This window comes from Carcharodon carcharias, chromosome 11 (genome assembly GCF_017639515.1).
Source record: "Carcharodon carcharias isolate sCarCar2 chromosome 11, sCarCar2.pri, whole genome shotgun sequence".
Classification (NCBI taxonomy): Eukaryota; Metazoa; Chordata; class Chondrichthyes; order Lamniformes; family Lamnidae; genus Carcharodon; species Carcharodon carcharias.
The window spans coordinates 85,107,712-85,131,025 of record NC_054477.1 but is presented as its reverse complement, the minus strand read 5'-3'; the positions used below and the strand labels follow the sequence as shown (position 1 = coordinate 85,131,025).

At 40.7% G+C, this 23,314-nt stretch overlaps 1 protein-coding gene across 7 annotated transcripts in view; it reads left to right on the top strand.

The window, feature by feature from the left end:
* The window catches only part of sytl2a (synaptotagmin-like 2a), a 148,963-nt gene that overhangs the window by 7,557 nt on the left and 118,092 nt on the right, over nucleotides 1-23,314 (top strand). For 4 of the 7 annotated variants that reach the window (XM_041198990.1, XM_041198989.1, XM_041198984.1 and 1 more), the window contains exon 2: nucleotides 19,530-19,921. In XM_041198990.1, the coding sequence (XP_041054924.1) occupies nucleotides 19,821-19,921 (101 nt within the window). In that variant the 5' untranslated portion in view covers nucleotides 19,530-19,820. Of the gene's footprint in view, nucleotides 1-2,571; nucleotides 2,753-19,529; nucleotides 19,922-23,314 lie in introns of all 7 variants that reach the window. The other 3 variants (XM_041198986.1, XM_041198987.1, XM_041198988.1) reach the window with 2 other exon arrangements.

Sequence of the window (23,314 nt, the reverse complement as noted above, 5' to 3'; positions counted from 1 at the left end):
ACCTCAACCCCCTCCCAAGCTTGAATTGGAAATTCTATTCTCCTAAAATCCTCCCTCTGCAATTTCCTCCAACCTTGCATTTTGTCCCACACCTTTTGGTGTTTCAACTCTAGTGTTGTGTGTGTGTGTGTGTGTGTGTGTGTGTGTAGAACCCCCCCCCCCACCAACACTGTCTTGCCTTTACTGGCAAAGCGTTACTGTAGGCCATGTTACCTTAACTGTAGTCTCTGGAACTCCCTTGACAATCCTTTGTACTTGTGTTTCCACCTTCAAAGACTTCCTTAAAATTTTTGGTTCACTTTTCCTAACTTTAAGCTTGATATATGTTCTTTATCATCTTTTTAAAGGCAGCGTAATTTGAATCATAATTCTACTTGTAGTCTTTGGCAATGTATTGACATTTTATAACTTGGTCATGCTCTGTTTTTCTTTTACATTAATGCACACAAACAATGCAAGTTGCTTGTCTTCTACCCCGCACTTAGAGTTGCGAGGCAGCTGTTGGATAATGTTGGCATCCTTTATATTAGTTTCCTTTGGGAAGGAGGGAAGAAAACTATACTAGAAGTTTCTGTTTGTTACTGTTGAAACACTGAATAACTTGTTTCACTTTCCGAGTTGAGGATAGTAACATGGTGCTGGGGAAAATATGTTAAAAATTTATTTATACCAGTATTAAATTCGAAATGTAACAAGTTCACAGATGTTGATGGTTAAGATTTTAATGTAAATTAGTACTTATTTCCATGTAATACTTATTCCTGAAACACAGTTAATGAATAAATAGTTGAGGAAAGGCAGGAAATCTGCCTTTCTTTTAAAATCTTATTGGTTATAAAAGCTTTCCTGTCTTAATTGACTATTCTATTTTTGTATAACTGTACTAAAGTTCTTTTGCGTACTTGTTAGTGTCAATCGTTTCCAATTTTGGTTAATGTATATTGGGTTAGATCTTGAACACATTGAAGCTAAGAACGTTTCCAATGCATTTCTGAAACATGCATTATTTTGAGGTATTCTGGTGAAAGATGGGAATGATTTTTGTAAGATGATCTTCAGAGCCTAATCTCCAGTGCAGGTCGCATGAGAAATAAGCAAATTGGTTGTAATCGATTCTTATACAGGGACACTGGAATGTGCCAATCTTCCAAAATAAAGCAAAAACCTCCCAAGAGGAGGGAGAATTAATCGGCAGCTTTCGGGGGTGGAGAGGAAAGAATGTCTGTCTCTGTGGACTAGGGGTTTATGGAGAGGTTCACAAGTTAAGGTTCGGTCTACATGGCTTGAATTTTCCTTCATGGTGAAGGAAAGCAAGAGTGCATGGAGCACAATGTTTACTGAATTTGAGTAAAGCACTGTACCTTATTTTTGTCAGGGATGTAAACTAATGGCTTGATGTGATTAGAACTCTTTGTAACTGTGGCAATGTAGAAATAATTATTATAATATTTATTCTCATTTTTATTTACTGACTATAATATCAGTCGACTGAGGATTAGTGGGTAATAGTCTACATGATCCAGAAAAGTCTTGGGGGCTCTTTATTCCTGTTTAATGATTTTAGTGAATTGTAATCAGATTTGAGGAAGAAATGTCCTGGGTAAACAGAGCAATCAACCAGGCTGCTCCTTCTAAGAACTATCCAAAAGCTCAAGAAAATGGCAAATGGCAATGTCATTTGAGGACAGGATTGGGATCAGTTTGTTTCCCCTCACAATTTTTAAAAAAAAGCAACATGTTCCTGCATGAAGGTTGGCCATGTGACTCAAGATTCCAGAAGTTTGCTAGTGGGATAATGTGGAAGTGAAAAGCATTTTTAAGTTCTTGAGAAAGGAACTGCTTTACATGCTGACTACCAGTGGCCATGCTTTCCTAGAATGCATTCAAAAATGGTACTAACAAGTTGGCTGTGATTTCCTTTAATTTATATAGCTTTAATGTATGAAAACAGATGGTTGCCTGGCCTGATTTTGATACTGGTGCAGAGGTTCTGTTGTACCTTACATGAATCTGAAAGGTCATCTTGGCATGTTCAAAGGAAATATCCCAGCTGCATTTTAACATGCTTTTTTAAGTGTGTCATGTAACCAATAAGGATATTATCAAACCGGAAGGTTGTTTATTTGCATACACTTTTTTTTTCATTGTAAAAGGAAGCATTTTGAAACATTCTACTTTTTTTGCACAAAGCTTTAGATGGGGAAAGAAATGTTAAATGGCTGAGGTTGTTGCCCTTTAAGTTGCAAGATGTTTATAGTGTGACATATGACAATTTGCTAATGAGGTGCTAGCTTTCCATGCGTAAAATATGCTGTCAAATAGGTCTTTTTAATTTAAATTTCAGTAAAATAATTTGGTGGCTTTATGTAAATTTAATAATCACAAGGATATTGGGAGTGTACATTGGGAGTGTACAATGTATGCAAATACACGTTTTTGATCAACTTTAGCAACCTTGTCTGGTATTTCTTTCTAAATTGCCTTTAATGTTGTAGTGTGATATTCAGCATTTTTTTTACCTTTTCCTCTTCTTGACACTAAATGCCTTTATCTTTTATTAATAATGGTGAGGGAGAGCATACTTTGGAGATGGGAATAGCTAACATTCAGAAAATTGGCTGGAATTCCCACATCTTCATTCGCAGTCGTCCTTTGAACCACCTCTTCCCCCGACCCGGAGCTGGGGTCAGAAGACTGGGCCAGGTTAGCTCCAATCCTTCTGCTGTGCCATACAAGCCACTAGGGGTTGCACGTGAGTAATCAGGATGAAAATAAAAATACCTGGAGAAACTCAGCAGGTCTGGCAGCATCTGCAGAGAGGAACACAGTTAACGTTTCGAGTCCGTACTCGAAACGCCAACTGTGTTCCTCTTCGCAGATGCTGCCAAACCTGCTGAGTTTTTCCAGGTATTTTTATTTTTGTTTTGGATTTCCAGCATCTGCAGTTTTTTGCTTTTATCTTAGTAACCTGCCTTTTTTCGTGTGTATGCATATAATCTCTTCTTTCCCAATAAGGGAGTTCCTGAATTACACTCCACTTAAAGGTCACAAAAGTGGTGTTAGAGAACAGCCCTGTGTTCTCCACATTTCATGGTTCTGTTTTATATTTCACAGAGTGCAGAAAAGGCCTCTTGGCCCATCGAGTCTGCACCGACACGTGAGAAACACCTGACCTACCTACCTAATCGCATTTACCAGCACTTGGCCCATAGCCTTGAGTGTTATGACATGCCAAGTGCTCATCCAGGTACTATTTAAAGGATGTGAGGCAACCCGCCTCCACCACCCTCCCAGGTGGTGCATTCCAGACTGTCACCACCCTCTGGGTAAAGTTTTTCCTCACATTCCCCCTAAACCTCCTGCTTCTCACCTTGAACTTATGTCCCCTTGTGACTGACACTTCAACTTAGGGGAGCAGCTGCTCCCTATCGACCCTGTCCATGCCCCTCATAATCTTGTACACCTCGATCAGGCCGCCCCTCAGCCTTCTCTGCTCCAGCGAAAACAACCCAAGTCTTTCCAACCTCTCTTCATAACTTAAATGTTTCATCCCAACATCCTAGTGAATCCCCTTTGCACCCCCTCCAGTGCAATCACATCCTTCCTAATAATGTGGCGACCAGAGCTGCACACAGTGCTCCCAGCTGTGGCCTCACCTAGGTTCTATACAACTCCAACATGACCTCCCTACTTTTGTAATTTATGCCTCAATTGATAAAGGTAATTGTCCCATATGCCTTTTTCACCACCCCACTAACATGCCTCTCCGCCTTCAGAGTTCTATGGACACAGACGCCAAGGTCCCTTTGTTCCTCAGAACTTCCTAGTGCCATGCTGTTCCTTGTCAAATTACTCCTTCCAAAGTGTATCACCTCACACTTTTCACGGTTAAAATGCATCTGCCACTCATCCGCCCATTTGACTATCCCATCTATATCTTCCTGTAGCCCAAGACACTCAACCTCACTGTTAAACACCCGGCCAATCTTTGTGTCATCCGCAAACTTACTAATCCTACCCCCCACATAGTCATCTATGTTGTTTATATAAATGACAAATAATAGGGGACCCAGCACAGATCCCTGTGGTACGCCACTGGACACTGGCTTACAGTCACTAAAACATCCTTCTGTCATCACCCTCTGTCTCCTACAACTAAGCTAATTTTGAATCCACCTTATCAAATTACCCTGTATCCCATGTGCATTTGCCTTCTTTATAAGTCTCCCATGTGGGACCTTGTCAAAGGCTTTGCTGAAATTCATAAACTACATCAACTACACTACCCTCATCTACACACCTGGTCACCTCCTCAAAAAATTCAATCAAATTTGTTAGGCATGATCTCCCTCTGACAAAGCCATGCTGACTATCCCTGATCAAACCTTGCCTCTCCAAGTGGAGATAGATTCTCTCCTTCAGAACTTTCTCTAATAGTTTCCCTACCACTGACGAGAGACTCACTGGCCTGTTCCCTGGCTTATCTCTACAACCCTTCTTAAATAGTGGAACCACATTAGCAGTTCTCCAGTCCTCTGGCACCTCCCCCGTGGCCAGAGAGGAATTAAAAATTTAGGTCAGAACCCCTGCGATCTTCTCCCTTGCCTCCCTCAGCAGCCTGGGACACAAATCATCTGGACCTGGAGATTTGTCCACTTTTAAGCCTGCCAGCACCTCCAATACCTTGTCACTCCCTATATCAATTTGCTCAAGAATCTCGCAGTCTCTCTCCCCGAGTTCCATACCTTCATCCTTGTTCTCTTGAGTGATGACGGATGTGAAGTATTTGTTCAACACTCTACTGATGTCCTCTGGTTCCACCCATAGATTGCCCCCTTGGTCCCTAATGGGCCCTACTCTTTCCCTGGTTATCCTCTTCCCATTGATATACTTATAGAATATCTTGGGATTTTTCCGTAATTTTACCAGCTAGAGCTTTCTTATATTCCCTCTTTGCTCTCCGAATTGCTTTCTTAAGCTCCACCCTGCACTTTCTGTACCCCACTAATGCCTCTGGTGATTTGGTCCCCTTGTACCTGCTAGAAGCCTCTCTTTCCCTTCTCATCGTCTCCTGAATATCTCTGGTCATCCATGGTTCTCTGGGCTTGCTACTCCTTCCTGTCACCCTAAAGGGAACATGTTGAGCCTGTACCCTCCCTTTTTGAATGCCCGCCCCACTGCTCTTCTGTAGATTTTCCCACAAGTAGTTGTTCCCAGTTTACCTTGGCCAGATCTTGCCTTGTCTTACTAAAATCTGCTCTTCCCCCAATCAAAAGCATTGGATGTTGGTGACAATGGCAAGGCTATATATCTCATTTCTGAAGAGGTGGTGATAGGCTTTTTCCTTGAGTTGTAGCCATCTTTAAGCAAATGGTACTTCTGTGGAAGTGTTGGGTGTGAAATTTCACATGTTTATCAAGTGATGATGAATAAATGATGTCTAACCTGGAGGGAAATTTTGGAGAGAAGTGTTCTCCTGGCATTGCAGCTCTTGTCTGTTATTGCAATAGAGATTGTCGGATAGAAGAGACAGCTGAACTAACTGAGTTGCTGGAGTGTGTCCAATAGATCCTAAATACTGCAGCTCTCCTATGTGCTTGCGATGTAGGTGGTTTTTATTGAGTCCAGTAGCAGGAACACCAGTTAAGTGAATCACTCAATCCTGCATGGCATTGGGCTTGTGTTACTTTTGCTGCTTCTATCCAGGTCAATGACAAGCATTCCATTGCCTTAGCCTTAAATGGTGTACTTCTGAGGTCAAGAGATGAATCTTCTCATCATAGATTGCCACAAGAGCATGGCAGAGAATGGGCAAAGGCACTGATTATGGCTATTCCAGTTGAACATCTGATGGCCGTTCTTTCAGCCATATAGGTTCTATCTACCTCCTCTGACTTGCTCTTCTCCTTTTAAAATCCAGTTCCTTCACCCCTTCTAAATATATCCTTTTTGGCTCAGCATCTATTTTTGATTAAGCCTCTGAAGTGCCTTTAAATGTTTTTCTACATTGCAGGTGTGATACAAATGCAAGTTTTTGCCTGAGTAAGCTGCTGGACAGAGAATAGAGCTTTTGGCAAAGGAACAAAGTTTCTGATAGGAATTCATAATAGTTTTGATCTTCTAACATTTAGCTGGAAGAGACTGTTTAACCCTTGCATGACTTGAAAGCATTGAGTTGCTCATTGGGTCAAAAAAGAAGTTGGAGTAGTAAAGTTAACATCAGTATTCCATGTGGATGCTGATGACGTCATTGAGATGATCAAGTTGGTGGGAATCCAATTTTGGCAATATGAAGATAAGGCAGGATTAGAACCATTTACCATGGAGCTGGGCCATTGAGGAGGACTGTGTAACAACTGTGTCCAATGAAGTTGAGGAAGACATGGGTGTAACTTGTAACTGTCCCAATGCTGGGATCAGGTATATTACAGGCTGGAGGAATTCAAACAGAGTTCAAAGTAAGATGAAGCCCTCGTATGCTTGGGGGTGGTATGTTTAGAAATGGGGATTGGTAGTTATATAGTACAGATGAATGAAGGATGAACTTTTTTGTATAGAACCAGTTTGAAAGGGGGCGGGACAATGCCTAAGGAAAAGGAGCTTTTAATGTTGGTTAGAATGGGGTCAAGGAAGGAAAACTCACTCTAATTAGAGTCAAGATAGAAGGAAGTATGTTTCCTGGAAGAAGTGAGTATGGTGAGATTGAAGTGGGGTGAATAAATGGATCAGGATTGAAATGGGAGGAAAACTTGAGGGGAGACCAGGAGAACGTGGAGGAAAAGTAATAGCAAGGGAGAAAAAGATGGTAGAAACATCTGCACAAATGATTCCCATCCTAGAAACAAAGAAATCATGGGCTTTTTGTAGATTGTATTATAAAGATGTGGTTGGTGGAAGCAGATAGATTGGAGGAAGCATTTAGTCATGGAAGGAGGAGCCAAGGATTGCCCTTGCACTGCAGGATGAATCCCTGGAGTAGCAGGAGGTTGGCTGTAAGAATGGGCAAAACGATACTTGACATGGTGAAGCCAAATCTCTTGTGGAATTGTGCTTTGAATGGCAGGGGTGGAGGAAAGTTTTCTTCAGGGCATGAGGGCATTGAAGACATAAGTGAGGACCGAGTTAACCAGATTAAAGGCAGCAGAGATATCAAGGTGAGTAGTTCCCCCCCCACCCACCCACCAGAAGTGTTAAGAAAAAGCCTTTCACTGTCAAAGCTGGCGTGTAGACACTGAAGAGTTTCTTGAGGTGGGTTTAGGTGGAAATTTAACTTGGAGTAAAATTGATAAGAAATAGGAAAGTAGAGAAGTTGGGAAATTTGTCATAAATGTGTGAATACATGATTCCAGTTCACACGTGATTCCATTCTCCTGACCAGATGGCACAAGAGAAAATTGGACTATTCCATGAGTTGGAGCATCTTCACTAGCTACACAAGCGACTCTCATTTGTGTCCCATTTTCATGACTCCCCAAAGAAGTTCACAGCTTATGACATATGCACATGGAGTAGGCCACTCAGCCCCTGCTCCACCCTTCAATAGGATCATGGCTGATCTGATTGTATCCTCGACTCCACATACTCGCCTACCATGGATAACCTTTCACCCCTATACTTATCAAGAATCCATTTAGCTCTGCCTTAAAAATATTCAAAGGTTCTCTTCCTCTAAAGGCAGTGGAAATAGAGTTCTGAAGACTCTCAGCCCTCTGAGAAAAAATTTCTCTTCCTCCTATCTTAAATGAGCAACCCCTTATTTTTAAACAGTGACCCCTAGTTTTAGATTCTCCCACAAGAGGAAACATCCTCTCCACATCCACCCTGTCAAGACCCCTCAGGATCTTGTATGTTTCACTCAAGTCGCCTCTTACTCTTCAAAACTCCAATGGATACAAGCCTAGCCTGTCCAACCTTTCCTCATAAGACAAACTGCCCATTCCTGGCATTAGTGCAGTAAACCTTCTCTGAACTGCTTCTAATGCCTTTACTTCCTTAAATAAGGAGACCAATACTATGCACAGTACTCCAGATGTGGTCTTGTTAGTGCCCTGTACAACAGAAGCATAGCCTCCCTACTTTTGTGTTCCATTCCCCTCGCAATAAACCATAACATTCTATTAGCTTCCTAATTATTTGCTGTACCTGCACACTAGCCTTTTATAATTCATGGACTAGAGCACCCAGATCCTTCTGAATTACTTTTTGACATGTTATTACTCTGAAGGCATGAACTACCTTCAACATAATACAAAGACATCTACCAACCAACTTGGTGTTCTCTGCCAAAATCCTCATACAAGCCTTTCTTAATCCAAGCCTTCCAGGAAAGGGGATTAGGAATGCACCATTCATTCTCCTCATGATGCTGCATCATCTTTTGGACTGCTGAGTGTTGGATGGTATGAGCAAGAGTTCTCATTGTGTGTAATCTGTTCCCTTTTTTCTCTAAATCCTGTTGCATGCTTACAAGCTCTGAGTCTTAAAGCAGAATAATTTGGACCCATGTTTTGTATATCTCAAACTTGCCCTGCATTGGGATTTCTTACCATTTGAAGAGTGATAAGCAAATTTGCCCTTTCCTGCTTTGTGTTGTAGTCATGAAGTCCTGCATCATAACCAAATTACTATTCCTCAAAACTCCTGTCCAACACGCCATAAATGAAGACACTGGCTTGGATTTTGCAGTTGGTGGTGAAACAGCAGAAGTTGCCACTGACCTTGAATGCTGTTGTGGCATGGATTTCATCTTTTTCAATGTTGCTTTCAACCAGGCATCCAGCAACAGTGTCATCAAGCAGGCTGAGCAGTCAATCACATTGAAGAATTCTCAGACTGATGACCAGGATGTAAATACCACTGACTTTTAATTAGGCAGTTTGGAAAAAAAAGTTTGGGTCATATACAAGTGATTAGGGTTGTCATGAAGCTCTTAATGTATGTAAGATTTTGGGAAATATTTTTCTTTTTAAATAGGTTCAGTCTGCTAGTGTGTTGTAATTGGTTTAAAGCCAGCTAGTCAGGGTGCTTTGATGGGTACTAGTTTTGGTATGTAAGTGGTAGTGTGGATTTGCATTTCTTTTGATTAGAGCATTCAGGTGGGGTGAAAACTGATGCCTTTCTAGCAACTACCAAGCAATAGGTTTACAATAATAAAATTGGTACTATGAAAGGGGTTTCATTGTTAAAAGGTGGAGTTCAAAGAAGCTGCTGAGACGAAAGGTGGTGGTAGGTATAACTTCAGCAGTTTTCAGGTGTGCAGAGCAATGTGAGATCAAAAGGCACTGCAAGCCTCCAACTGGCTCCACAGGAACTAAGTGTAAGAACCTCATTTTGAACTCGTAAGGTGAAAATGCTTTGCCTGGTGTTTGGTTAAGTCTATGGGTTGCTGTTGCCTTTAATGGAGATTAATTTGGGAATTTGTTAAAAGGTATGAAAGTAATTTGAAGCCATGTGTGTGTGTGTGTGTGTGCGATTCCTGAATTTAGAGTCACATCTCAAACATAACGCTTAAAATTATTGGTTATGACAGTTGTTTAAAGTTCCCCTCTCAGATTTTTAAATAACTCCGCTTTACCAACTGCATCGGTCATAACAAGGGTAGAAGATGAATTATCACAAACTTTGAAACATAAAGGAGTCCTGAGGTTATTCAGCAGTAATTGTCAACTTTATACACCATTTTTAAAAATCCAGTTACACCTTAGTCAACAAGACATCAACTTTTTTTACAGTGAGATTAGAGTGAAAGTGGAAACTTGCATCAATTTGATTTCAAAAAATCATCTGCGAGGAGTGCTACAATACACCCTGTGGAGGAGCAGGGAATCACTGGCTGCAATTTCAGCATTTAATGGCACGTACAGATGCTAGAAAATGCTGTCAGTTTTACATTGTAATGAAAGTGAATGCTGAGAGTTTTGTTGGCATCTTAAGATCTGGACCGTTTGAGTACAAATGAATATGGGCCTTTTTTAAATTAACCATGAAGTGGAGTTATAAATCTTGATTTGATTTAATCCTGCTCAACCTTATGACTGCTGAATTATCAGATTTTTATCGAGACTAACTTGGTTATTTTAAGATTTAATTAACTTTAATTTTAGATACTGAGTCTTTGACGTAAATTGCCTTTGGTTTATATTTAAAGTTTATTAAAGCTTTGAAGCATTTTTCCACTTAAGCATCTTTGTGACCATTGATAATATTTTGGTATTGCGCACATATATTTTCTTACAATTTTCCTCTTATAATCCAAATTTTAAAACATCATTTGGAATGCTATTTTGGCTTTTTTACTCTTAAGTAAGTGAGAACAGGATTTGGCTCTGCTATAATTAAATGAATAATATCCTAGTGCTTGTTCTCTAGCTCACATTTGGAGGAACCAGGCTAAGATCAAGAGCCTAGAGGCAAAGAGGGAAACTAATGCAAGAAAAATATATGTATCAATGATGAGACCATTCATGGTTTCCAGCAAGATTCTGCTATGGATCTGTTTTGTATGTGCCTGATCATCTGATTTCATTATTTACAAAGCATTGATTTTTTTTGGCAATGACACTTGGCTAGGTAAATCCTGACATCAGAGCACATGAAGTAGAAAGGCTTAAGGAGGAAAGTTAATCCAATTTTAAATTGGAGCAGAAATAGTGAGCTGAAAGTCAAGACTACTTATCTATGCATGTCCTTGGCATTACTATAATAATTTGGAATAGAGTTGTAATTTTCAGCTGTTTTAAGGTGAAGCTGTTTTTAATCTGGTCCGTATAATTTGGTCTTGTGTGCTAACATTGAATATTTAGCCTCCTGAGGTAAGGAAAATTTTATCTCTATCAGGACACCTCTTTACTGCAGGCTACAGCACACCATGAGGTCTATGAGGGAGAGCATGATCATGAGACATTAGCATATCACACATCTCCCCTAAGTCTTTGATTTTTTTTTGTAGATGACTGTTGTGGTGATTTCACGAGTGTACCCAAATTGGCCTTTGGCTCTTTTTGGAGGAGACTGGGGATTTGAGTCCTTCATGTGATCTCCTCAGGCTCTCCTGGACAGAAGGAGAATTTGTAGATGACTCTGGCTCACCAATCATCTGGAATTTTTGATGAATGCAGCATCTCTGGTCTGGCTAATTGTGTAGATGACTGCTTTGACTGTGTAAAGGTTGCTTTCGTGTGCCAACTAGTGCACATATCAGTTCTCTCACCCATAGTATTCTGTTTGGATGAGGGCGGGCCCTAGATTTGGTGTCTATTCAACCACTTGTCTGTAGCTGAGCTGAGTCTCTGATCCTCCAGAGGTCTGGTAGATTGCAAGTTTTGTGACATCTGGCTGGAATGGTACTCATCTTTCTCCCTCACTTTTTTTTCAAGTCATCAGCTTGTAACAACATCGTGTGTGGGGGAGAGTAGAGTTGAATTCAGTCTTTCCATTAGGACTTCCATGGTGCTAAGTTGTTCAACTGAAACGATAGCTCAAGTGCAAGTTGGATGTCATTGTTCTTCAATGCTTTCACTGTAAGCACTCACTTGAAGGTATTTTGAGCTGGTTGTATGAACAAAACCATATAATGCCATTAACTCTTTGGGAAAACTGCTCCATTACTTAGATTACAAGGTATGGGATTCCATGTGTGGCAAATATCTGTTTCAGTGATGTACAATCACTGCTTCACAGGTGTGACCCTGCAATTGCTTGACTTCTAGCCATCTTGTGTAGTAGCCTGCCTTTGCATTGAATCTCATCATCCTCTGTCTGAATTGTTGAATCTCATCATCCTCGGTTTGAACCATTGTACTTGTGAAGGCATTTTTGTTGACACCTTAGCATTTGAGTGTCACTAAGGTTTTGTGGTGTATCTCCACCTTGAAATAGAGACCAAGAACATCAGTGTCAGCCAGTGTTTCATCCAAAATTCAGACAATTCTGTCCTGATTTTAGTTCCTCTTTTAAGCTGCCATATTCATAGTCCTCATCTATCATAATGCATCATTGGGTACACTTGTTAATTTAACCCACTCGACAATGGCATTATTTCGCAGATTGAAGTAGGCATGGAGTGCTTTAATGATTTCCCCATATGTAGCTTTTTCTTTGTCAATGCCTTGTTTGACTAGATATTGTCTGCACAGCCATCCATTGCATAAATAATGTGCTGACCTGCTCACTGCTCAGCTTTGCAACAAGGCCCAATGCATACAATATCTGGCAAAGCTTTCAGTTCAGCCATGTGTCTGCTTGGTTGAGACCTGCAACCTACTTGAAGATTTTCAATAATGGCAGAGACTTTTCCATGCTGTTCTTTCACTCATTGCCACAACATAATATTATTTCCCGTTGTGCTAACACTAATCTGAGGTAAGGAAATCTAACTTCATTGAAACAAATCTTACTGTACGTTACATCTCTCAAGGTCCACAAGAGAACAAAATTGAGATGTTGCATCACTTTGTATACATTGTCTTATTAGCATATCATACTTAAGAGTTGACCCTTTTTATGCTACAGCCTGTCCCTTTATTATGAATGCTACGCTTGTCAAGAACAGAGGTTGGGAACTCCAAGTCCCAGCGATCTTTGGACCTCCTGTGCAGGCTGCACATGTGCAGTTTGGCACCTTTTTTGGCCTTCAAGCTGAAGGCAGGCCCTGCGAGCCTGTGCATAGGAAAAAAAGGGCATGAAAACACAGCATAGATAACTGGGTAGAGCACCAGGGTTAGCAAGTCTCCCAGATAGGGTCAATGGAGAGGGAGCAGTTCCAAGAAGCATCGCAGAGGCTGGAACAAAAAAAAAGGTCTAAGTTTTGAGAACTAGGTAAATAGATTCCAAGTTTACAGCCCCAAGTAAAAAGGGATTAGGAGAAGCTTTGGTATTGGAAGGGATTCTTCTTAGCCCCTTGAAGATTCAAGAGGACAGCTGAAGTTTGACTCTGTACTGCAGGCCATTGAGTCACAGGTACCCCTTTAGAGCAGTAGTGTTCTGCTCAGCATGGCTGAAGAACTGAAATTATGCTTGTAAGTTCACGTTTTGAGTGTACTCTGAAATCCAGGGGAATGGAATCTTGGACAGTGAGATTTAAGCCGTCTGAGTTGGAGAGAACTTCAAGATGAGATCTTTGAAGATTGGAAACCCTTGTGAGGAAAAAGTGTTTCGGTGAGATTTGTTGACTCTGTGTGACTAATGTCTGGGCTCCATGGAATCTGTCTTGGTCACGTCTACCATTTAGTGTATGCTGTGTATGACCCATGAATTAAGAGGCAAAAATGTACCTCATACTTGCCCTGAATTCTAGAAGATAGAAATTGTTTTATCGTTCTGTACAGTTTATTTTTGTTGTTCAAAGCTCACGAAATCTTGTCTTTACTCATTAGCAAGTGCCTTAAATCTCAAACTTTTGTCTCCTTTTAACAAAATGTTATTGGTACCTAACCAGATAATAACCTCTCCACCTGACCAAGGATCATAGGACCTTGAGGCAATTGCTCAACAGGAGAAATGATCTAATGGATAGTCTATAGCATTTTATAACTTAAATGCCAATAATCCTGGTTCTTTTTTCAGAAGGTTCTGTAATAAACTATCTTTTGGTCTGTACATGTTAAATATCTAGCATGCAGGCAAAAAAGTGCACAATCTTCATGATCCTGTGCAGTATCTGGTAAAGCTCCTTCTGCATTTATCAAAAAAGATGGTGTCTTTTAATAATAATTTCTTACAATTTAATAGTAAGATCTAAGTAGGAGAACTTAAAAAAATGCAGATCTCACTGCTTGAAATTTTAAGTTAGAAGTTTTAAAATTTTTGATATTGAATTTGTATTAAATTTGTAAGTGTCAGAAGATTCCAGATTTCATCCAAAAGAGTTTTTAATGTGATTTTCATTTTTTAAAGAAAAAATTAAGATTTTTGCAGATTGAATTGTGTACCTATAAACTTTAGCCACAACTCCTCTAGCAAACTTTGGATTTTTATTGATATTCTTCCATGCGGATAACAAATATTCAAGTAAAATTTATGCAGATATTATAATTGTTAGATGGCAACCATCTCAATCAAATTGAGGTTGCAGCATACCAAAACCAGAACTGATGTTAAGGCTAGTCATTATATGCCATGCTGTTATGTAGCCAAGTCTACTAATTGCAACAGAAACCAAATCGGTTGCTGAATGTTTAATTTGATAGTGACTTTAGGATGAAGATATTAACTGCCTGTATTTCACAACTGAGATTTTGCACTGTAGTCTTCAACATTGAGTTGATGCTTTTGTCTAATTGTTTGTGACAAAGGTGGCTGCCCAAGGATTGTCTTTGCTACCAATGTAGCATACAAATATTATTGTTCCTTTGAATGGTTTGACTTGTGCTTTTCATAACAATTGAATTAATGAATTAGTTGTATTGCTCAGGACTGAACATACAAATTAATCTAAGTGGTAAAATGTAACATCTTGCCTCCTAATGGTGTACAAATATTAATTGTAAGGCTTTGTAAAGTGTTCAACCTTTAATTGTATACAAGCATTTGCTGTTTTTTTTATTTCATCTGATTTAAATATTTATTTGAAGCTAATCTTGATCATCAGAATACCAGAGAGTAATTTCTAACTTTATTATGGAAGACATCTCAATTCTCAGTTCTAATTATTGGGCAGAATACAAAAGTCTCAATTGAAAGATGAGTTTGGGTGGTTTTCCATTGTTCAGAAATCAGAAGCATTTCTGTCATTACATATTATTATTCTTCTGGATGTAGTACTGCTGGCTCTGCAAAAAAAAAATTAGGAATCCAAAACAAAAAAAAACAGCTCTAGTAATTTGTCCGACCCAAAAAATGTTATGCTAGATCTTGGCTAAATTTGCATTTCCTGTTTCAAAATTGCAGTGAATCTTCTCACGTACCAATCACTAGAATTGGCTTACCTAGAAAAAAAAAGTTTCATCTGTTCTTGAGAGAGCTGGTAAAGAAAATGGGGATGGGGAAGAATTTTTCTATATAATGGCATCATTCATTCTATCTATTGAAAGATATGTATACACTGCAGTTTCCTGCAGCAGTTCACTGCATATACACAGTTCTCAAATGAAACTAAAATACTGTAGATGCTGGAAATCTAACAAATGTAAAATGCTGAAAATACTCAGCAGGCCCACCACCATCTATGTTGAGAGAAACAGTTGATTTTTTTTTAGGTTGACTTTTTAAAATCTGAAATCTCCTCCAACAGCTCTTCCACCACAAATTGTATTCTGCAACTTTGCTCAGTTATTCGCAAATGTAGACTGTATATCGTGGGTGAATCCCAACAGAAGTTGGAGGCATATACACTAATCCATACCAGGATAGCGTTGTGTTGCCTCTTGTTCTCGCATTTCTACTACAATCTTTTGTTTGCCAAAATCTTTCCATGTAGATTAGAAATGAGTGCATCCTATACAATTTTAAATGGAGACAGGTGAACAAATATATTCTTCATGAAGTCCTTTGGAACAGTTTGAGAAGAATCAATTTAGCCAAGTTGCCAATTAGTTTGATTATTTCATTATCATGTTACTGTTATCTTGCTGTGTTTCTGTAAGGTATCCACCCATCTGTACACAAGAACACCATGGGCAACATTTCCCCCTCCCCCCTCCCCCAGTTCAGGGGGTGGGGAAGAGTACGGGCACGGTCAGGCTTCTGATCGGTGCACTGCCATGTTATGTGGGTGGGCCAATTAAGACCCACCCAGCGTGATGTCCGCCAGGAAGCACTATGTGCACCGCCCTCTGCAGGTGGTGGAGGATTCCCTCAGCCAGGACTGTGCTCTTTCATAAAGTGCTGCCTCAGGGAGATCGGCTCACATTTTAAACTTTAAATATGGCTGAGAAAAAAATTTCCCTGCCATGTCCCCCTCGTGACACTGTCACATGAGTTGGGACATGTCCATAACTTTTTTATTTTAAAATAGAGATTTTAAAATCCTCATGAAACCTCATCCCGCCCGTGGATGAGGTTTAATGTTTTTTCAGAAGCCTGCCAGGGCTCCCGGCCTGCTCGCCAACCTTAAGGCTGGATGGGCAGGTCCATTAATGACTTCAACTATTTTGTTAGTGGCCTTAATAGGCCGTTGACAGGTCGGCGGGCATGCAGCCGACTCTGGTGTGCGCTGCCAAACTGAAAGTCTGAATGACACGCTGTGATGTCAGGACGCATGTCTGACGTCTTCCCACGTCAATTTACGTGTTGGCAAGTGGGTCCCATCCCCGCTCACCGACCAGAAGATGCAGTCCCATCATATAGCTTTTAGACAGGCTTAAAGCACACTCTTAGGGAATTGATTAAGTTATGTAGGCAAGTCGTATAAATTTATTGTAACAAAATTTAATCAACATAACTTTTAAAGATTTTACTTCACATTGACTAGCTCAAAGGATCAGACAATAAGTTCCATGTTTTAAGACTTTGCTGTAGCAAACAAACACAAAGAAATAGTGACTAAACAATACTTGGGCAACTAATGTACCACATTACGGAAAGCTTATTCTTCTTCCCACCCCACCCTTTCGTAATACCACCGTAAACCCCAAGCTATGTTTATTCATCATGATTCAGTGGAGTGTGTGGTGAAGTCTTTTCAGGAACTAGTTGGAAGTTATTCCCAGCTTCCAATGGGTTTGTTTCTCCCCATTTTGCTGAGTCAGTGTCTGTTGAAAGTCATAATTTGCCTCTATATTATGCAAATCCTCAAACCAACTTCCAGCAGTAAGGTCCACTCAGCAATTCCTTTTCTTTCCCCTGGCCATGCCAGGATGTTTTCCAGGGTCCTCCAAACTGGTCCCAGGGCATTCTGCCTGGTGTACAGAGAATACTAGTCTTTTCAGCTCATCAGCTGCTGGGTCCTATCTCTGTCCAGGATCTCTGAGCTAGACAAAACCAGAAGTAGGATTAACATGTTCATGATAGACAGCAAAGGTGCACTCTCAAAAATAAAAATGTGTTGATGCAAATTTGTGCAACCTGAATAATGTTAATAGCAAACTATAGAACTGGAATTTCCACTTAAAGGTCACTGGCTTCATTTGTGTTTGCTAACCACCTGCAGCTAGAAGTTATCCATTTACATGCCCATTCTGCAAGAGCTAAGATTGTAATTTATATTTGTTTAAGTCTTGAGGACAGGGGTATGATTTTAGTTGTTATTGGTTAAAAACCATAAGAACATTTAACTGGTCTTGCAATATGCTATGACTGAGAGCTTGCATGCTCTCTAAATGTAAACAATTTGACAGCAAATTCAGAAATTCTGAACATCTGAGTAAATAAATAGTGGCAAGATTTATGCTGTAAAGACTCCAAGCTGTTTCATGCACCCAATGGCTAACACCTCTCATTTGAGATGAGGGCACTTTCCTTTTAGGCTCTGTCACATCACCAGTGATCCAGTTTTGGAACTGATAAGTGCATTGGATTTAATGACTTGTTGCCTTTCCAGCTGGTACTTACTCTATGCTTACTTCAAAAATGTCAGATTATTGAATCAGAAATGATGGCTAAATTATTAATGTGGGATATTGCTTTTTTCTATTTACACTGATTTTCTGCAGTATCAATATTGATTGAATCATAAGTTTGTGAAGCCACTGTTCATGATGTAGTTTGGAAATTTCTGATGGTGTATTTGATGTTTTTGTAATGTTAGTCCCTAACCATCTGTTAGATGGTTGCTTGGAACCCACCAATCATGGTATCTCCTCCTTTCAGCGACAATGCATAAAAGAAGATATAACAGTGATCCATAGCTAATATTTTATTTGGAGGCACCCACTAAGATATCGGCAGTTATTTCCAGAAGACCTTTGTTTATCTGATAGCTGTTTCAGCACAGATGTAGTTCTGTACCATCTGCTCCAAGGAAACTTTCATCTGCTATATAACATAGAGCTGATCAAGACAATGTTAGTGGTTAACTGTTGCATGTCAGACATGCTGTGGTGCTGATCTTTGTGTATGGATATTATGGATACCTTACCTCCCATGAAGCATCACCTGTGCAGCCATCAAATCGGGTCAGTGTTAGTTTGCTCTGCTTGCAGAATTCCTTCCTTCCTTTTTTCGTTCTGCCTGTCTTGGTCACCTGACTCTAAAAAAAATGCTAAGGGGCTCATATCTTCTGCGGCTATTGTGGCTTTTGCATTTTTTTATCCCCATTTATATTTCCCAAGCACTATCCCCATTAATTTTTAAGGTGCAGTTTTTACTGAGTCTGCTGTCAGATCTATCTCCATAAACCTAATGGGCTGATGTTTCAAAGTTGAATGCAAACAGTTCACATCTTTTCAAGTTTGTCTAAAACATGCCAATAACCATTCTGGCCAACTGTGCTCCCAAAAAAAAAACAAAACCAAGGCTGTGGATGGTAGAATGGAAATCAGTGCAAATTTGACAAGTTAACTTTTTTTTTGCCTATTTTCAATTTAATTGCTGATTTTTAACAACGTAACATTTGAAACAGATTTTCACTGGGAGAACATTGAGTTTTGCTCTTGATGAATAGAAATAAAGAGTTCTTATGTCTGAATTGATAAGATATTAGGGACTAAAATTCAAGATGTCGTCTATTGGGGCTGGTAAAATTACTCCTGATCATCCTGTCTGGCAGGGAGGGCTTCTAGGTCTACCAAGAACGCTGCTAGACTTGAGTGCACCCACCCCCAACCCCCCTCCCCAGTCTGTTGCTGGGTGCCTGTCTCCAGGCAGTCAAACTGCCTCTCCTCCTGTCAGGAAACTGAGGGTAACTGGAAAATCTAAGCCTCCTTTTTCATTATGCTTAATGAGCCCAATTTCCTGCCCACCTTAGTGGGGCAACTAGCTCTGCTGGCCCAGAATCCGCCTTTTACCAAAATGGCCAGCTCTGGTATTTTTGGGTCCTGTTTGCCTCCGTTCCCAATCAAGTGCCTGAAAATCTAAGCCAAATATAACTGACAACTTTGGCAACTATGTTTAGCTTAGGAAGATAAATCCTATATAATGGGGGGGTGGGGAATAACTGGCAGAATTGTGACTTTGGGATACATTTGTATTTCCATCACTGTCGTGGAGTTTCATTGATTCCTGCATTCCTTACCATTGACCATAGGATGAATTTGCCCAATTTCTATCCTGTTGCAGGGAATTTATTTTTTCTCCTGAATTGCAAAATGAAGGAGACAGTGGTCCTACCTTGGACTTCAACAATAATGATGGAGTAGTGCTTGCAGAAACAGATAACTTGAAGTTAATTTTCTTGTTCTCTTGATCAGATGATGGCATGTGGTCCAGTAAGACAGAATTTTTTTAATGGAATTTAAAAAATGCATAACTGTAACCTATCTTGAATTTAGGCAAGATTATAAGGAATGTTAACTTTTATAGTCAGTGCATTGTTGAATCAACACTTTTTTTATAGCTAAGTGCCTTTTTGAGGTTTTGATTCAAATGAACCACATTTTCATAACTTTATCACTCCATTCCTGTTTAATTATAATACCTTCTACCTTTTGTTTCAGGGCCTTTTGAATGTTATTGTTGATGCATATGCAACCGAGAGGAAAAATACATCATGAATTTGTGGCCTAAAAGTTTGGAATATCAGAGGACATGAAGTTCACCTTTTAACTCAAAGTTAACAACTTTTCTAAAGTGTTGGAAGCCACCCCGTCACTTGAACAGTGTTCAAATAGTTAACCTGAAAATTAGTGAAGAAATGTGAAATCGAAGTCCCTCTTTTTCAAAAGAACGTGGAACTGAAGCAATTTTGTGAAGTTAACTTTATAACTTAGTCTGATTTAGCTGACAAGATGATTGATTTGAGTCACCTGACAGAGGAGGAGCAGGCAACTATCATGAGGGTGCTCCAGAGGGATGCAGACCTGCGAAAAGTAGAAGAAAAGAGAGTTAGGTAAGGTTTGTTTTTTTTTTTTAAAACATACTTATGCTTACAGAATACTGTCAAATTAACATTTAATTTTTTCAGGAGCAAGTTCAAACATGTTGGGTACAATAATAACTTGAGTGAGCTAATAGCACTCAACATGGTTCTAGAAGGGGAAGATGTTGTTTGACTAACATCATTGATTTTTTTTTTGAGGTGGTGAACCCTATATCATGGTATATTTGTACCCCTGGAATTAATTTTGTCAAAGGCATTCACAAAAGGTTGTTTATCACCCCCTGCCCCCTCCTCCACTGTAGGAAAGCAATAAAAGTTGAGGGCAAACCTGCAAATGGATTTTGTAAAACTTGTTGAAAGAAACAATATTAATTGTTACTTCCCCAGACTGAAGTCACTCCTGTATCTCATGAAGTGTCTAAGAGCCCAATGCTAGAAGCCCAGCTGTTTTCTAATTTTGGTTAACAAATTGAGTTCAGAAACTCTTTGCCAAGTTTGCAGATTCCCAACAAAAACACAAAATGCTGGAAAAACTCAGCAGATCTAGCAGCATCTGTAGATAGAGAGTAAACGTTTCAAGTCCATATGACCCTTCTTCAGGGTCATATGGACTTGAAATGTTAACTTTTCTCTATCCACAGATGCTGCCAGACCTACTGCGTTTTTTCCAGCATTTTGTGTTTTTTGTTTCAGATTGCCAGCGTCCGCAGTATTTTGCTTTTATCTTGCTAATTCCCAATTTGCATGGGATAGGTATGGTGGATTTGAGCAACCAGGGATCTACAGAATAATTAGACAAAATTTACAAGTGGACAGAATTGCCAAAAATGTGTTGGAAAATATTAAAGAGAAAATGGTGTATATTTTCAAAATGAAGATCTGAGGATATAGTAAAAGTGACATAATAAATATTGACAAATCCAATAAGAGTACAAATCTCAAAAGATTATCCAAAAACAGTTTGTGATGTTTTGATTAGATTGAGCCTTTCAAGTTTGGTTACCAAGAGATATTGAAAATGTTCCAAATCTGGAATGTGCTTGGAGAAGAGCTATGGGGCAGAATTTTCCAGTGGTGGGCAGGGGCCCCGCATGCCAACGTGTAAAATGATGCGCGGTGACATCAGGCAAGTGACATCAGTCCTGACGTCGCCGCACACCATTGCGATATTTAGGTGGGTGGGCACACCATGTTACCAGATGCGCACCTGCCATTAATTAATCATGTAGTTAAGGCCCTTGAGGCAGCAATTGACTGCAATTTTTCAGGGCCCGTGCAATCTTCAGGATGTCACATGGGCGCAACGGGCAGGTAAGAGACATTTGTATAAACCTCATCCACAGGTGGAATAAGGGGTGAGTGGGGTTGCAAATGTGATCTTTCAGGTATTTAAGTGTAAAAGTTACTTATACTTACCCGTGTGAGCAGGAATACTTCAAAACTCGTACCTACTGCTTGGACAGGAGTAAAAGCCTTCAGGTCAGGACCCTATAGTAAAGATTATTTTTGAGGCCTGCAGCTTTCAGGAAGCTTTCCCTTAGCCTGGGAATGGGAGTTGTGCTCTCCACTGGAGGCACCTCCTCTGAGGAGGAAGGGGGAGGAGGCCAAGAATCCACATTCAGCCTCCAGGGGAGCCACCTTTGGGAGAAAAGGCACAGGGCCAACAGCAAGTCCAAGGCGGAAGGTGCTGCAGAAGACGCCACTATCCTACTGCCAGGGTATACAGGCAGCAACGCAGCTACCTCTATGTCTCGGATGCAATGCCAAAGGAGGCTCCGTCTCTCAAGGGAGACAGTCATCTCCATTTGTCAGATGATAGGCCCTGAGATCTCTGCAAACTATGCGTGGGCACCCCATGCCAGTGGCTCTAAAAGGTCACAGCTGCCCTCAACTTCTGTGCCTCCGGTTCTTGCCAGGGGTTGGTGTGTGGGAACCCTGCAGAGATCAATCAGCTGTCCACATTTGTGTCAAGCAGATGACAGACATTCTATTCAGGAATGCATTGACTTTCATCCACGACCGCTGGGACTGGGATGAGGCCAACTAGACAGTGAGCCAGAGACTCCGCACCAATTGCTGGCTTCCCCTGGGTCCAGGTTGCAATCGACAGCACACATGGCCATCAAGGTGCCAGCAGGTGAGCCCGTCAACATGAAGGGATTGCACTCCTTGAACTTGCAGAATCTGCAGCTTGTGATCTCACATTCTGCAAGTCTGTGCAAGATACTCGGGCAGCTCCCACGACGCTTACATACTCGGACACTCCCAGGTGCCGAGGCTCTTCAGTGCTCCAGCATAGCTGGATGGATGGCTGCTGGGGGACCAGGGCTATCCCCTCAACAGGTGGCTCATGACATCTCTCTGCTATCCAAGAACAGAGGCTGAGCAGCAGTAGAATAGGAGCCATGCCTCCAAGGGCTGTGGCGGAGAGAATCATCGGTCTTGAGATACGCTTCTGATGCCTGGACTGCTCAGGGGGCACACTCCAATATCCCCAGATCGTGCATCACTGATAGTGGTTGCATGCTGCGCTCTCCAAAATCTGACACTGGAAAGGGGTGACGCAGTGGACGAGGACGACCTAGACGCAGTTGCTCCGGATGCACAGTCAGTAGTGAGTCCAAGGATGAGAATGCACAGGAGAAGGCTGAGGGGGTAGACGCTGATCCAGGCATACTCCAGGGAGGCAAGGACACTTGGGAGGCTTTAATCCAAAGAACCTTCAGCTAGCCCACCACAGATGGACCTTCAACACATGCCAGGGCTACTGGCTCCATACTTGACAACCTGAGTGCTAAATCTGCCTGGATAGTAACATTAACTAAGGCCCTTGTCAATAAAGCTCAGTGTCAAACAACTCACTCATAACATCATGGGCTCCCATCCACTTGCAGGGAATCGCCCTTAGTCATGGCAACATGTCACAATTTATTAAGGGAACATAAACCAAAAAAAAAAATGTTGGATATCACCAAGTCTTCAATAAGCTACAACAAAAACAAAAATAAAAATACCTGGAAAAACTCAGCAGGTCTGACAGCATCTGTGGAGAGGAGCACAGTTAACGTTTCAAGTCCGTATGACTCTTCAACAGAACTAAGGAAAAAAAGAAGTGAGGTGAAATATAAGCTGGTTTAAGAAGGGGGTGGGACAGATAGAGCTGGATAGAGGGCCAGTGATAGGTGGAGATAGTCAAAAGGACAAAGAGGTGTTGACGGTGGTGATATTATCTAAGGAATGTGCTAATAGGTGACATTAAGAGTAGAAAGCAGGCTGAGCAAGGTACAGATAGCCCTAGTGGGGTGGGGGAAAGGGATTGAAATAGGCTAAAAGGTAGAGATAAAACAATGGATGGAAATACATTTAAAAATAATGGAAATAGGTGGGAAAAGAAAAATCTAT